General features: G+C 38.6%; 1 protein-coding gene across 4 annotated transcripts in view; it reads left to right on the top strand.

Annotated features, from left to right (window-relative positions):
- The window catches only part of anks1b (ankyrin repeat and sterile alpha motif domain containing 1B), a 257,933-nt gene that overhangs the window by 98,628 nt on the left and 142,883 nt on the right, over positions 1–16,422 (top strand). For all 4 annotated transcript variants that reach the window (XM_036576704.1, XM_036576703.1, XM_036576706.1 and 1 more), the window contains 2 exons: positions 884–1,065; positions 4,268–4,384. In XM_036576704.1, the coding sequence (XP_036432597.1) occupies positions 884–1,065; positions 4,268–4,384 (299 nt within the window). The remainder of the gene's footprint in view (positions 1–883; positions 1,066–4,267; positions 4,385–16,422) is intronic.

Genomic DNA, 16,422 nt, shown 5'->3' with positions numbered 1-16,422 from the left:
ATATTATACAGCCTGTATATGAAAAATAGCTGCTGTTGCTGTTAAATGGCAAAAAGAACAAGAAAAGACTATCAACTGTAATTTGCACAGTGTTGATGTATTTATCACAAAACATTAACAAAGCTTTGTTTAGAGCAGATTTTATGGTTGTAATCTAGAGAACATTGAAAACATCAGGTTGGAGAAAGACTGCAGACTGTGTAAGTACAGCGTAGAGTGGTCACTCATAGCTCACCAAGTGGTGCCCCTTGTGGAGATAGTAGAGCAGTGCAGCTCTGGCTGGAGTTCCTGTGGTTAGGAGGACTGCTGAATTGAGGCCTTTAACCGGAGCTGCGGTGGCATTTTCTTAATGATCTCAATTACAGCCAAACCTCAGTGAGTGCCTGGGCAAAACAAATGTTAGCACGCATCAGTACACAGCGTAGGTGCGACTCAGCATTCAGTAGAGCAGATGCACAGTTTACTGAGCCTCTTTGTTTAACCCCTTAAATTCCAGGCTTACTATTCAGTCATTAATCTTAAGGCTTATTATTCAATAACTACTATGAATTATTCAAGAAGTACTGTAAAAGTAATCCGTAATGTATGTAGTTATGAGAGTGAGGAATTAAAATGTGGGCCTTTTGACTTAAGCGAATAATGAAAAAGAGACAAAAAAGAAGAAAATTGAGAACGCACAGGTGGAGAAGGAGAGAGAGATGAGATGAAGGTGAATGAGAAGGAGAAGCCAATCATCAAAGCTCACTAAATAACAAAATGCACACAGACACATTTACAAGTGGTGTTTGAGAGCTTTTATCTGTCACTTCCTGTTCTCTTGTTAGGCATCAAATTAACATTTCCTAATGGTCTCACATGACCCCTCTTACCCCCCGCTCTCCAGATGATGCAGTGACAGGGGAATTGTCGAAGTTGCTGAATGAAATCAAGATGTGCCGAGACAGGGATTACTCCTTTGAGGAGCTGTGTCAGACCATCTCCTCACACTCACAGTCTGTGGAGAGCTTCTGCAGCGGCCGGCTGTCCGACGAGGAGAGGAACAGCACCCTCACTCGCATCAACAAGGTAAATGCAGCACGGCCATGGAGAGCTCTTCACTGTTCCCAGACCAGCATAGTGTTCTCAGTGCTGACGGTGAAGATCAGGCCAAATTGTGAGGACGTTTTGTTGAAAGGGCCTATATTCTACATTTTTCTTTTTTTTTTTTATTTCTTTTTTTCCTGCACGTCTCTTAGAATTACACAGATTGTTTTTGTGCCTGACTGATCAGCTGACCTGTATTCTCCCTCACTGAAGCGTCGAGGGCTGAAATGTACAGAACAAACTGTACAAATTCAGACTGAAATCTTAAGGGATGTCAAAAACGTATGCTTCAGCGACTTTCTTTCAACTGTCTGGATTCTTTAATCTTTTTTTCTACACCATGCTGTCCAAGAACTCTCCTCTTGGTTGTCTGCAGTAACGATATCCTTATCACTTCAAGAGAATGGTCTATGGATGTGCATTCAGATTAATTTTGATATTCGAGTATCCATAAGAGTTCATGAACGATATCCTGATAACCACAGAAGAGGAGAGGAAAAAAAAGAAGGAATTTCATATGAGCTAACGAGCTAAAACTATAGGAACCCACTACAGCGCTGGATGCTGATGGAGACTCATTGTCTACTACAGGTGTTTTTTCCTCTTTAGTGGACAATACGCCTGCAAAGTAGTGTGTCAGAGAAACATATTCTGTTTCTGGACCTAATCGTCCAGCCTATTAAGCAATAAACCTGCGCTGTCACGTCGTTAATGACGCATCCTTGGCAAAGCGCCCACATTAAGAATTTCAGTATTTGAATTCGGGCACCTCGATTGGTTAACCAAGTACTTGATTAACCGTGCACATCCCTAGAATGAGCAGCATAAACTGTAGTAGGTTGCATGGGTGAATGTGACATTTAAAGAAATCTGTGGTTGTGGCTTCACATCTGTGGTGAATATACAATGATTGATTTTTACACCTTTTTACAGTTTATATATGTGGACAGTGTTGACTGGATAGTGAACTCTTTTGTAATGGTACCAACATTAAACTCCTTTAGAAAGATATTTGATTTTCCATGATATGAGGCCTTTAAAATTTGTTGAGCCCTTTGAAATGTGTTGAGAAGGGATGTATCGGCATGTTTTAGATTAAGGAGCTACTCTGGTGTTTTGACTCATTACAGAAGTATAACCTTGACCCACAGTTCCCGGATCTCTCCAGCAGAGTTAGCCTCGCCGGAGAGTTTCTTAAGAAAAGGAAGTGTTTGTTTAGTACATTTGTTTCCTGCCCACTTGCCACATGAGGCTGATACTGATAAGCAGTGACATTCCGGTCTGTTGAATTCTCGTGTACTGGACTGTTGAAGCAGCGCAGGTCTCACTCTGCTTGCACTATCACTGTGTGACCAGTAGAGAGCGGACTTCACCCAAGTGCGAGCGTCTATGTTGGGTATCCCTCAATTTATGTAATCACAGGATTCTTATTTATAGCGCAAAATCAGTTCCTTTCCTGTTGTGCCAGATTTCATCACTGATGTCATGCAACAGGAATAAAGGCTCTCTTTTGAAATGAGCCCACACTGCGGCATGAATAGATGCTTAAAAGCTGAGGATGTGCTCTAAATTGTACTTGTATTTGTGCTCTGCCAGATCGGGCAGGACTGTGGAGTTTTGCCATGCTGTGTGGTGGAATGTTGATTGGACCTCAGTGGAGCTGTGATGACTAGCAGGGTCATTCATCACCACATCCACAGGAAGTCAGAGCTAAGCTTTTGTGATCGATAACTGGGACACATATACAGTCACATAAGGAATGTGTGTACAACCATCCAAACTGTTTGTGTCAGCTCAATAAATCAGTCTTCAGCGTTATATCAATGCGTGCACAAGATACATGCACATTCACAAACAGCATCAATTTTAATCATATCTGTCACACCTAGTCAAGTTTGCTTCGAGGTTACAGAAGACACTTCTTTTGAAGAGTGGACATCAGCTCTACTTCTCATTTTCCACATGAATAAAATATATTACTTCAACACACTGTTGTTTTCTTTAATACTTCATTTTAAGAATAATTGTATTGACGTCATAAATTTTATTAAAGAGCAGTTCCACTTGTTTTTTACAATTTCTGAATAATTCAGTCATTGAGATGTAAACAAAGACATTCAGAGAACTTTTATGTGAAATGTTGCCTTGTAAAAACAAACAAATGAACATTGTAAAGAAACAAACAAAAACTTTTATTATTACGGTGTTGATAATAGGCACCAGGGGTGGCAACATCAACAGTAACTTGTGAGGTGAGGCTGCCCAAAGTTGGCCCATGAAGATGTTTGATGTGGCCCTAAGGTTACCCTAACCCCACACCTTCATCCAATGAGAGAACATATTTTTATACTATATATAACTTGAAGTATGTAGAAGCAAAATGAAGCGTATGTTTTAAAACAGAAACCTTCTTTGTCTACATACTGTTTTGTCATTATGGCCCTCGGCCCACCACAACATTGGCCCCCTGTGACAAAAAATTTGGGCACTCGTTTCCCAAACATTAAAGGGTCCATATTCTACATTTTTCACTTCCACTTAGAATTTTTTTTTCATAATTCATTTTTATATGAGCATTTTCCAACCTCACTTTAAGACTGTTATATGTAAATGACCTCTTTTCCGATTGGCTGTCCTGCATTATGCCTCATTTAAAAAGCAGTCTGACTTAAAGCACTTCTTAAAACTTAAGCATTAATGGGCGGGACTAAACTGCTGTGGGTGAATAGGTTTACATCACCTTTTTTGTGATATCATGAAAACGTTGTATTTGAAATAGACTGTTAGGCTGTTTTAGCAGCTTAATTTTCATATATTGACTGAGGAGTGAGTTAAATGCTTTATCAAATCAAACTCTTTTATTTCGAAAAAGCAAAGAAATTTTAATTTTGCATATGAGCCCTGTAAACATTTGAGACGTTTAATGGTTCCTATCACCACTGCTGTGAATAATTCTGACTAATTGTTCTGACTCTGAATGACTTTAACATGTTAACTTGTCTTAACCACTTGATTATGCAGAATCTTTGTGGAATTCCCTTTATTATGGAAAAAGGTACACATTCAAATCAAGTAACTGTTTTCTGTCGCTAAAGCTGCCCCAGTTTTTTTCACAACCTCAAATGCTGTGTGCATGTGTGTGTGTGTTGGTAGTAACAGGTTCCTTTCTCTTTCCTGGTCACAGCGGCCCTCTCCCCCGTTGCCCCCAGCAGTGGAGGAGGAGGAGAAGGTGTGTGGTCCCTCAGGCCTGTGGGAGGCGCTCACACCCTGCAATGGCTGCAGAAACCTCGGCTTCTCTCAGGTACACACACGTCCACACTGATGAAGGTTTATGCACACACAAGCACTCATACACACACTCTCACACAGGCACTTCCATTCACTTTCACACTTAGGCTTACTACATAGAACAAAGAATCGCATAACAGAAAGTAGGGCTATATATATGTATATATATACATATATATACATACATATAAATATATAAGGGCCCTCACATCCTTCATTTTTCTTGTATGTTATTTTTTCCCCTGAGGTCTACTTTTAACATTTGTGTGGTTCTGTATACCAAAATTGGTGATAATTCGATTTGACATGACCATGTTACAGCCTCTCTTATTCCTGTAGAATTAAACAGTTGTTGTTTTTGTCACTGTGCCTTTAAGACTGATGTAAGATATTTAAGCTGACTGACTGTCCTGTATTGTGCCGCATTCAGAAGGCACTCAGAGCTGAAGCACTCCTTGTAACTTCGGAATAAATGGGTGGAGCTGAAGTGCTGTAGACTGACTAGGTGGATCCATGTATATGTGTTGGTTTTCATAACATCACAGAAACCGTCAATTTAAAATTGACTGCTTTTGTAGCTTAGTTTCCATGTAAGGACTGTGTAGACTGTGGAATGAATAGTATGTTTTGAAACTTCAACAATGCTATCATATTACTTCAAACTCCTTTATTAAACAAAAAAAAATCAAATATAAAAACAGTAATTTATTAAATAAAATAATAAAATCCATTAGCAAAATTTCAAAAATAAAAAGGAAAAAAACTGTTGCAAATATGCATATATTTACAATTATACAAATATTTATAATTACATTTTTTACTTTGCTACTCATTCTCATTTGGAATTATACCAGTCTTTGCTGTCTTTTTTTTCTGTTTCTTATTTTGCAGCTGGGTCTGAAATCTCGGCTTCTGAAATCCCATAACATAACAGCAATAACTCTTTAATTTTGTTTTGCTTTTGTATTGCTTTCCATGTAGTTGCTGAACAATGCATTGCATAGTAGTTAATGAACTCAGTGCATTGCTACGAGAAGTGAGGAAAGCACAGAACCCCCCATTCCTGGAGCACATAAAAATGCCATGATTTAGCCCACCTCATATGTAGCCTAAGCAGATCCAGCGTGCTGAACAACTCTACCTGCCGCTGGCTGTCTCTGTTTCTCATTTCTCTATTTCAAGACATTGTGAGTCACTGCAGCACGCTCATGCACACTCTCCAGGTCAGTCTGAGTCCCCTCTCTCTCTTTCCTCCCAGTGGCAAAGCTATCACCAGCCTCACTGAAACCTTTCTAGCAGGAGTTCTGTCAGGTACAGCTCTCTTATATACTGTTTTCCTGCTCTCGGGCTGTTTTTTGACTCAGATGCTGCTCATGATGTTCATGCAGTCTCAGCTTCATTCTCACAGTCTACCTTTTCTCTAGGACATTGAGATTAAACACAGGTCCTTTCAGACTGTGAACCCAGCTAAACTTAACAGCAATGAGTGGACAGCTTTGCAGAGAGCAGGCTAGGTAGGTAGGTGACGTAAGACCGCCTGCGGAACAGCTTTTGCCTACATGGCAGCTTTTTTGGCGTTTCAGATGCGAAACAGGAGGGAAGAGCTTGGCTTGTTTTGTATGCAGAAGGAATCCGATTATATATGGTCTGTAAGAGTGCTTTGATGAAAATAAACTTGATTTAACATTGACAGTTTAGACTGACACTATTGCCAATACCTCCCCTCACCACACCACAGCATGGATAATTGATGGATCCTTTGATCCTTCCCCAGAATGCACACTGTGGAAATCTGATATTTGCTGGAGCAGGATGTAATGGAGATTGAGCACCACAGACAAGTTTAACCTTTAGAGGTCTAGAGTTAGTATTGTTGCTTTGCTGTTTGATTCGCATTACATAATTATTTATGTGTAAGTACGTAATTACATAATTTATTATATAGTCAGTTATGTAATGTCATTTGATTAACTTTCTTTATTGGCAGTTGCCAGTCTGAGCTTGTGATGTTTTTCATTTTAATTTTATCCACTGTCAGTAAAAAAGGTAGACAAAAATATAAAAGATTATAGATATTTTCTTTTCACACAACAGGAATGTATATCCAACAATAATGTTTTATCTAAATCATAATAAAAATCTCCTCTTTTACTTAACACAAATATGGTGTTCATTGAAAGTTTAGAGTGCACATTTTTGACTGAACTTCTCTTGTTTCAATAAGCTAAAAGTGAGAAATAATTAGTACAAAATCATATGCAAAAGATAAGTACAAATAAGTTGCACATCCTTCAACACACTTCTACACATTTAAATACACAATTACTGTTTGCTTGCTAAATTTAACGTACTGGAAAAAAATAAAACATAAAAATGTAGCCTGTGCAAAAGTCATGGCACATAACTTTTATTATATTTTGTTTCTTTTCAGTGTTAAACTCAGTGTTTTCTGTAGAGGATGTGTAACTTATTTCTACTTAGAAAATCAACAAAGCATAAATAGACTGGGGGTGTTAAAACTTTTGCATATGCAAAGTTATGCTCACATGCGTTTGTTATTGGTGCCAATGACTATGATACAGGATGCACCGATACGGGAATTGTGGGTCAGTGCTGATATCTGGTATTTTTCATGTACATATCTGCCGATGCTGATTTATAAAATGTTAAAATTAGGACTTGATTTGAATTAGCATTACACATAAATATTATATTTACTTTTATAGGGTTACAAATGAAATACAGTGAATAAAGTGTAATGTAAAAGTGAAACAATAGGGTTACAAATTAAATAAAATGAATAAAATCTAATCGAAAAGTAAAACAATAGGGTTACAAATGAAAGAAAATGAATGAAGTGTAATGTAAAAGTAAAACAAATAAAATGCAGTCATTTTAGCACTGTAGATATGTCAATAAACAATACACTAAATGTAATTTATCATTTAGAAATATCAGCCAAATCTTAACATCTCTCTGATGCCAATCACTTTTTTAAAGCAATTATGTGCCGACACTGATATGAATCCAATATTATTGTACGTCCTTAGACTACCATTTCTAAGGGTCAAACAAACGCACAAAAGTTTTGTCCAATTTTCATTGTTCATCTTGGAAATTTCAGTCTCTTCGAATACACTCATTCATGAAAACAAACTTGCCTATTTGCATTCATGTTCTGGTATGAGGGGTGTACTGTGCATGTGTAAATTTCTGTAAAGGTCAGTTCATTACATTCCATGCACTCGCCATTGTACTCAGTATGTTCTGGCTTAGCTCTCTCACACATACACATACAATCTTCCCGATCTTGCCACCAGGGAGCAGTTGCTCTTTCAGCTGACTGTCCTCATCGCCACTTTCTTTTGTATGTTCCTGTGTTTTCTTTGGACATGATAAGGGAAAGTGGACTGGGATTTCTTCTTACTGGTTCCACTATGTGTTAATCTGCTTGTAGTTAACAATTGAGTAAAGTGGTGGAGCTAGCTGCTTGTGTTTTAGTGGGCATTCCTGCAAGCCTCTTCTTATCTGAGTGTGTTGCTATGGGAACTTGCTGGAGGTAAGCAGCAAAGTCCTGGCTCTGACAGGATCTAGAAGTTTCTCTCGTTTCAGAGTCACTGCAGAGACTGTGTCGTTTTTCATTTCCTGCTCCAGAACATACAGTAGCAGAGCGAGCTCTTTGTCTGCGGAGTATGCGTAGAACATATGAGTGAATGGATTTGATAAATGGTAGAATAAATGGAGGGGGGCAGCTGGTTTAGATACAGCACTGAAGAATCTCATCTGATAATGATACTTAGCTGTTGACCAGTCAGTCCCAGTTAATTGTGTTGATTATGTGTATGTGAGGAAGAGAGGCAGAGCCTGAGTGTGTATGAGAGAGAGAGGGAGAGAGACAGAACTCCCCATCATTGAGTGCTCTGCCATGCACACAGTCTTCTCACTCTTTCACTGTCTGTGCTGTTGAACACCAGTAAAGAACAGCTCAATAAAAGATCGAATTTACACATTTTTCTCCTTACCTCAAATGTGTCTTAAGTCTGCTTCTTTAGTTTTGCACTGGAGCTAAGTAGACTACCATTGTTTGTTACCTACAGTGCCTGTTAGACTCCCATTACTCATAGCGCACAGAGAAAATTATGTGTAAGATGATTTGTCTAGGCAGCTGTTTGGCGGAAAAAAAACATTCTTTAGAATAGTGCTTCTCCTCAGTGACCTCCAGACAGTCCACATTTTTGCTCTCTCCCTGTGTTAAGTTGGAGCAATATGTGGACCTTCTGGGGGTCCCTGAGGGCTGGTTTAAGAACCACTGCTGGAACACACAAATAAACAGTACATTGTGATTCTCTGTGTGTGATTGTGTTAGTTTAACCATTTCCAAATCTGCTCAAGGAAGTTTAGTCTTTACAGTTAATACCCGCTTCAGCGAATCAGTCCTTCATTAGATTACATCAGGTGCTGCTGATGGAATGACCAAATCTGTCTAATGACTCGGGTGCAGCAAGAGGCCAGGAACCAAACCTGCGCTTTTCTAATTGTATTCTTCTAACATACATATCATTAACTTAAAAAATCCCAGAAAAGCCTTTTGTTTTACAATATTCATGATTATTTATATTTATTGTAGCTTAATATTTTTTTTTTTACTGGCAAAATTGCACTCATTACTGAGATGAGGTTTTAGCATGGCTGCCTAAGACTTTTGCACAGTTATATATCTGTATATCATTTATATGTGTCTATATACACTAGTGTTCAAAAGTTTGGAATCATTATTCAGAAGTTTGGGATCACAATTTTTCAAAAAATGTGTACAATAAATGATGAACTGATTTGATTATGATGCTACAACTTTACAGTTTCACAGATTTAAGCAGATTTTAGTAAGAAACTGTGAAAGATGAAGAAATGTTAGATGTGTCTAGCTTATTGTATTTCAATCAATGCTATACTGAATAAATTAACAGCAATTCTTAATATCGCAAATAACTTTTTTGAACTTGAATGCTAGTGTATATGTCTTATAAAGTGAATATCTAGTAGTGTATATCTTATGTAATGTATATCTTATTATATAGTGTATATCTTGTACTGTATATCTGATATCTGTATGGTGTCCTGCAGTGCATATCTTATTGTGTATGTACTAGGGGTGCAGGAAAAAATTGATTCTTAGATGCATCGCGATGCGGACGTGCACGATTCTGAATCGATTCATTCAATGTCAAAAATCGATTTTCTAAATATTTAATTTATAACGTAATGTTGACAGAACGCAAAGGGCGGAACTTGGAAGTTCGGAAGTGCAGCGCCCGGACAGTCTGAGGCGGCACATAACAAAAACAATACGGGATGAGTGAGAAATCCGACCGGCTCCCTCTGCATCAAAAGCTAGGTTAGGTCAGGAGTCACAACCCAAATGATAAGAAGAGCCATTCTGACCTTTCAACAAAAATCAAACCACCTTGGGAGCCACAACATTTACTGTCCAGTATGGCTCAGGGTGTGTTGATGTCCTAGTATAGGCTAAACAATATAAACAAAAACGTGGACTTACTCTACTCTGCTTTAAGCTTTAGCTGTAGCCACTTTTCTTCCATCTTCGCCAGAAAACTTTTCCTCAAAAGTTGAATAGTTTCTTGTAAAATGTCTTTCAGCTTTCGGCTGTTTTATGAGGCTGAAGTCGCTTCTCACTCGCCAGCTTCTTGCTGAACTTTCTCGTTCCACCTTAAATTCTGACTGAGGCGCCGAAGGTAAATGCGGCACCATTTAAGGTGGAACGGGAAAATCAGAAAGAGAAATGACTTCATCTTCGCAACTTTTTAGTGTTTGACAGTCTCTCGTTGCAGATTTAACGTATCAGGAAACCAACTACATTGCTTATAAATGCGAATAAGTCCATTTGTCTCCAAATGTTCATCTGTCTTTCTCTTTTCCTTTTTCGTTCGCTACTAGCCAGACAAAACCTTGTTGCTGGGTGACCTGCAGTCTGCACGCCAATTCTCAGTCATTGAGAAACGGCTTTCACGCTATGTTGCACACGCCCCGTCTCGAAGATATTTTACTGACACAGCACCGCCCCCCCCTTCTCTACCACGAGACCAAAACCGAAGTTATAAAATCACTAAAGAAAACGGGCAGGACGGCTATAATGTGCTGCGTGGTCATCCATTACCACTGGATCTTATTTCACCCTAACAGCGCATTTTATCGCAGATGAGTGGCAGCAGCATCTCCAAACAAGAGCACGGAATGAGAGCCTTCCAGTTCACTTGCCACATCACTTCCATTTGTCTTATTAATAAAATATATTGGACATAAATGCATTATGGATCATTACAAATACTTAGCTTTAAAAGTACCAAGTCCTCAGACAGTAAGAAAACACATATAGAAAAAAAAAGATGCATCGAGATGCATCGATAATCGTTTTATAATCGCATCGCAGCCCTCTGAATCGTAATCGAATGGAATCGTGAGGTGCCTAGAGATTCCCACCCCTAGTATGTACTGTATATGATAACTTATTAAATAATGTGTGTCTTATGTCAGTATGTATTGTATATCATATGTTACACTGCGTATTTCTTGTACTGTTTATCATATATCTATAGATGTAGTATCATATCTTTATATGCAGATATAATACATCACATTTATTGAGAAACATAGAGAGAGAGCACTACTGATGTTATATCTATACCTGTATCAGTTATATCAGCAGCTTTATTTCAGCAGAAGTGTCAGTGTGTGAGCATGCTTATGCGTGTGAGACTATGGTGAGTGTCACGTGTAAGAGAGGTCCTCCGGCCCACGTGCATTATGGGAGATTGCAGAGGAGGGATTCCGTCCCTCAGACAGGAAGTGTAATTATGCTGCAGGAAGCGTACTGGAGTCTCACGCCGGTCTGCCCACCTGCGCCATGTGAGGATCCCTTTGCTGCCACGATAACGACAGCCCGCGGCGCCTCCTGGTGGCACGGAGGGGTGGGCGGGGATGGCGTGAACAGATCATTTGGGACGGGGTTCCTCCTGTAGTGACTTATAGTTCTGCAGCCCCAAACTAACACTTCATTTCGTCACTACAGGACACACACACACAGATACATGCACAGATTCAGAAGGGTTCTCATGGTTGCTAGGAGACAGAGAATTCATAAAGTGCAAGGCGTGGGATTTCCGCCTACTTTCCATTGACAAATCTGAGTCTCTATCCAAATAGGTGCGTCACAGCAGAGAGAGAGAGAGAGAGAGAGAGAGAGAGAGAGAGAGATAGTGAGAGAGAGAGAGAGAGAGAGAGAATCTTTTCACTGTCTGCTCTCATCTTCTTTTGCTCCTTCTTCATCTTTATCTCCCTCTTCACATAACTTGATGCCAGCATCTTTTTCCCCTCTCTCTATGTATCTGTTTCTTTATTTCTTTGCCACACAAGCATCTGTCCACCCCCTCTTTCTCTCTCTCTCTCATTCTCTTTCCTTTTCTCTCTTTCTGTCTCTCTCATTGAACAAAACATGGTCTATCTATGATTTATGGTGGATGGTCCAAGAGAATCTCCTGCTAGTTTTGTTGCACACTTCATTCAGAAACATTGCCGGAAATACATGTAACTTCTGACTAATAATGTGACTGGCACACTCAGTCTTGTTCATTACTGTGGGATAAACTGCCTCACACTTTAAGGGCCCAAACTTGTTATTATTTTTTGTTTGAGGTAATATGTAAGAATTTCTAAAGTTTCAAAAAGTACCATTCACTACCCAGTCCATACAGTCTACATGGAAACTAAGCAGCCCATTTCGAATGGATCATTTCCGTGATGTCACCAGAAACTCATTTACATACATCCACCTATTAAGCCTATAGCAGTTTAGCTCCACCCGTTTACACTGAAGTTATAAGGAGAGTTTCAATTCTGGGTGTTTTTTGAATGAGGCACAATGCAGGACAGCCAATCAGAACAGAGCTCATTTAACTTAAATGAGTCTTAAAGGCACAGTAACAAAAACAGCCTGTTTAAAGAGAGACTGGAAAATGGTAAAAATACATTGTTGAAAAACCACACAAATGTTGTAAGAGGACCTCAAGGGGAAAATGCAGTATGTGTGCCCTTTAAAATCCCTGTCATTTCTCGAGCTCTCTACCTCTCACTGGCTTTTCTTTGGACTGATTGCTCATATTCCCCCTTTTCTTTCCAAGTAAGTTTCATTGAAACCCATTTTAATTAAGCGCACATTTCAATTGGACTGATCTGAAAACAATGGCAATCAAGGACTAGAGTGCAAATTAAAGCCCAGAAGAAGTTTTAGATTAGATCTGTAAAATTAATTATATATGAGTCAAAAAGCCACTTTGGCCCATGTGATTAATTAATTATGAGAGGCCACTGTTAATGCATACAATTTAATTAGTAGTCTGCCTGCTACATCTTTTGCACTTCTAAACAGCACTGTTCATTATATGAGCAGAGTAATGAGATACAGAATATTACCCTGCTGTGTGGTGCTGCTCCACACATGAGCATGTTCACATTCACAGTGTTCGGTTATTGTATTACTAAACCACAGATGTCTATCTTGATTGGTGAATCATAAGTGTGAAAATATATAATATTTGTATGGGTGAAAGGTATTCACCAAACCTAGACTCGTCCATCAGACTGCCAGATAGAGAAGCATGATTCGTTACTCCACAGAATACATTTCCACTGCTCCAGTGGCGGCGTGCTTTACACCACTCCATCTGACGCCTGGCATTGTGCTTGGCGAGTCTGGGTTTGGCGAATGAACGTTTCCTTGCCTTACTGTATTGTGCCAACTGTAAAGTTTGGTGGAGGAGGGATAATGCTATAGGGTTGTTTTTCAGGGGTTGGCCTAGGTCAGCAAAAGGAAGACTTAATGCTTCAGCATACCAAGACATTACAACAACTGTATGCTTCTCACTTTGTGGAAACAGTTTGGGGAAGACCCTTTTCTGTTCCAGCATGACTGAGCCCCAGTGCACAAAGCAAGCTCCATAAAGACATGGCTGGGTGGGTTTGGTGTGGAAGAACTTGACTGGCCCACACAGAGCCTTGACCTCAACCCCATCAAACACCTTCGAGATGAAGAGTGGAAGCTGTTATAGCTGCAAAGGGGGACAAACTCCAAATTAATGCCTATAGATTTAGAATAGGATGTTATAAAAGCTCCTGTGGGTGTAATGTGTAGGTGACCCAATATTTTTGTCCATATAGTGTGTATAAATCATACCATGCAATATTTAATGTACAAAGCCATGCAAGATATTTTATTGGCATTTATACATTTTAAGCATTTTTTTTAATTTAATACAATTGCACAGCTTTGTGTACAATGACAATTATGTAACTATTATGCAGTAAAATTCAGTATCACTGTATTTTTCAAATATATCCCAGTATTCTGGTATATTAGATGATATTTAAGCACTGACAAGTTAATGAGTCTGCATTAATAAAGTTTTAAGGGAAACCTAATATTTTTTTAGTTTCAATGGAACTTAAGCTGTTCTTCTAAAACAATCTGAGGCAGGAAATGGCATACATCACAGCTAGCTATCAGGTCCTGAGTACCATTTGGGCACAAAATAGAATTAAAAATTTAAAAACAAATCATTTGGCAAGGTGGACACCACTGCTTTATGGGCATTATATCATAATGATTATAATGTATGAAATATATAACTGAAACTGAAAAGCAATATCATGGTATAGAAGTATCATGGTATAGATGATAAATTGCCCTTGTAGTGTACAAGCTGAAATACTGTTTAAATAGCCTACAACATTTTAAAAAAAGTTAAATGTTTAATTTTCTTTAAAAAATTAAAAATGTTATGCTATGTTAAGTTGTCTTATGCAACTGTATTAAGTTTATTTTTTAGATATCCAAGTAATGTGTACTCATCAAATTAATCACACACAAGTGATTTAAGTAAATTCTAATTAACTAGACTGATCGTTTTTACTTGATATTATTATGTTAACTAAAAAATATAAAAGGTTATATAAGGTTTACATGGTAATTTGTTGTTATAGCCACCAACAATGAGGCTAAGCTAACCATATTAACCGTAGAGTTTTTTTAAACAATTCACATGCAGTGTTAGGTGTGCCAGGCAGGAAGACAACTCAAAGATGGTGAGTAAAATAAGTAAAACAAAATGCAAATAGATGATGCCTGGAGCCAATGAGTTTTACTCAACAAGATTGCACTGACGCTAAAAACTCTTATCAAGGAAGTCTGACAACACTCTGTATTTCACTGAAACAATGTAGCTGTCTCAGTTTCACTCAGTTAACTACATTTGTTAAATAGCATCAGTGAGAGAAAATTAAATAAACCCAACAGAGCGATTTCATTTTTTTTGAGCGCAGTTGCTACAGTTTCTTCATCTGTCCAGTAAGTTCCTATTTTTTAACCTGAATGAAGCATTCTAAGAATAAACCCAAGCTCCATTTAAACCCTGAATAGAATGCAGACCAATTACATTTGATTCAGGTTTAACATCAGTGTCATTCTTTATCTCTCTAGCTAATTTTGACATGGGCTGCAAACTACTGTCCCACTGTAATTCACTTATGTGTAATACAGTCCATCACAGTGAGTCTCTGTTGGTGTAACAGCACTGAACAGGAGCGTGTGGAGGAGGCCTGGGAGTTATGTTTTTGTGTGTGTGAGTAGGCTTCTCTGAGAGTGAACACTGGAAGAGAGTTATGTCTCTCTGGTTTGTTCCACACTTTCCCAGTGGCGCTGGTGTTCAGTCTGTGTTTGATAGATTACTGCAAATAGACAGCCTGAAATAAGAGTCTCCTTAACGTAATATGTGTTTTACGATCTTGATCAAATTAAATTGCGCTTGCACATAGCCTGGGACATGCCTTAGTGCTCAGAAAATATACAGCCCAGCAGAGGCCATGGGGAGAGACCAGGCACAGCACCACAGCAAACTCAAATGATTCAACTCATTGGAGGGAAAAGTGGGTGGGTAAAGATTTAGAGAATGATAAAGAGAGAGGGTGATAATACCAACACTCTTGGCTAATGCAAATAAAGTGCTACGTATATTAGCTTTGCCTTCCACAGCTATATAGTGTACATGCTGTTGTTCTTGCTGGTTCATATCTGGTGAAAATGTGCTATCAGTTGTTTCCTCACTTACCCAAAGTGTATGCATGCTTCTTCTTGACTGTGTTCTGGTTGCTTGTTAAGAAGAGCTGTAATAGATAAGCTCTGCTAGGCTGTGCTGGAGTTGCTGTCAGTTGGATCTATGCACGTTTATTCTGACATTGCTGATAACTTGGAATTCCATCACTTACAAATGCCCCTGATTGCCCTGCAGGCCTTACACAGTCTAGATTCTCTAATAAGGTGTGTGTATGTGTGTGTGTCTGTGTATGTGTGTTTGTATTAATCTCTTCATGTGGACACTATTCTGTTTACATGCCACATAATGGGGACAAGAGACACTGGGGGGACATTGTGGGGACAAAACTGGTCCTCGTGAGAAAAAAAATGAGCTTATTTTTAATATCTTCTGAAGCTTCAGTTTGAAAAAGGTGAACAGCAAAAAGACTTTTAGTTCCTGGGGTTAAAATCCATAGATTTTTCAGTATGACTGCATAATTATATAATTTAGACTAAGTCATTTGGACAGTGTCTCTCAAAACTGCCTCTCAGGCAGCTTTTCCATGAAATGATTATGACCACATAGCCTGATGCCTGACATTGTTTTCTGACAGTTTTGAGATAAGGTTTTGACATAAAACACATTTTTTTTAAAAACCATTCATGGCAGAGAGGTACATACAGGGTGTTGAAAGACAAAATAGTCCCCCCCAAAAAACTATTTTTTTTTCAAATTCTGCACTGTTTTATAATCATTAGCATTGCATTTAAAAACTCAGAAGACATGTATAGGTTCACTAGTTTTTTTTGGATAGTAAATAAAATGACAGTGTTGTAGACGCTGCTACCCCTGAATTCTGTCATAGCAACTGGAAAAAATTTCACATCAATCCTCTTAGATTGACTTT

This window comes from Colossoma macropomum, unplaced genomic scaffold (genome assembly GCF_904425465.1).
Source record: "Colossoma macropomum unplaced genomic scaffold, Colossoma_macropomum, whole genome shotgun sequence".
In the NCBI taxonomy this organism is placed as follows: domain Eukaryota; kingdom Metazoa; phylum Chordata; class Actinopteri; order Characiformes; family Serrasalmidae; genus Colossoma; species Colossoma macropomum.
This window is presented reverse-complemented; position numbering and strand designations above follow the sequence as displayed.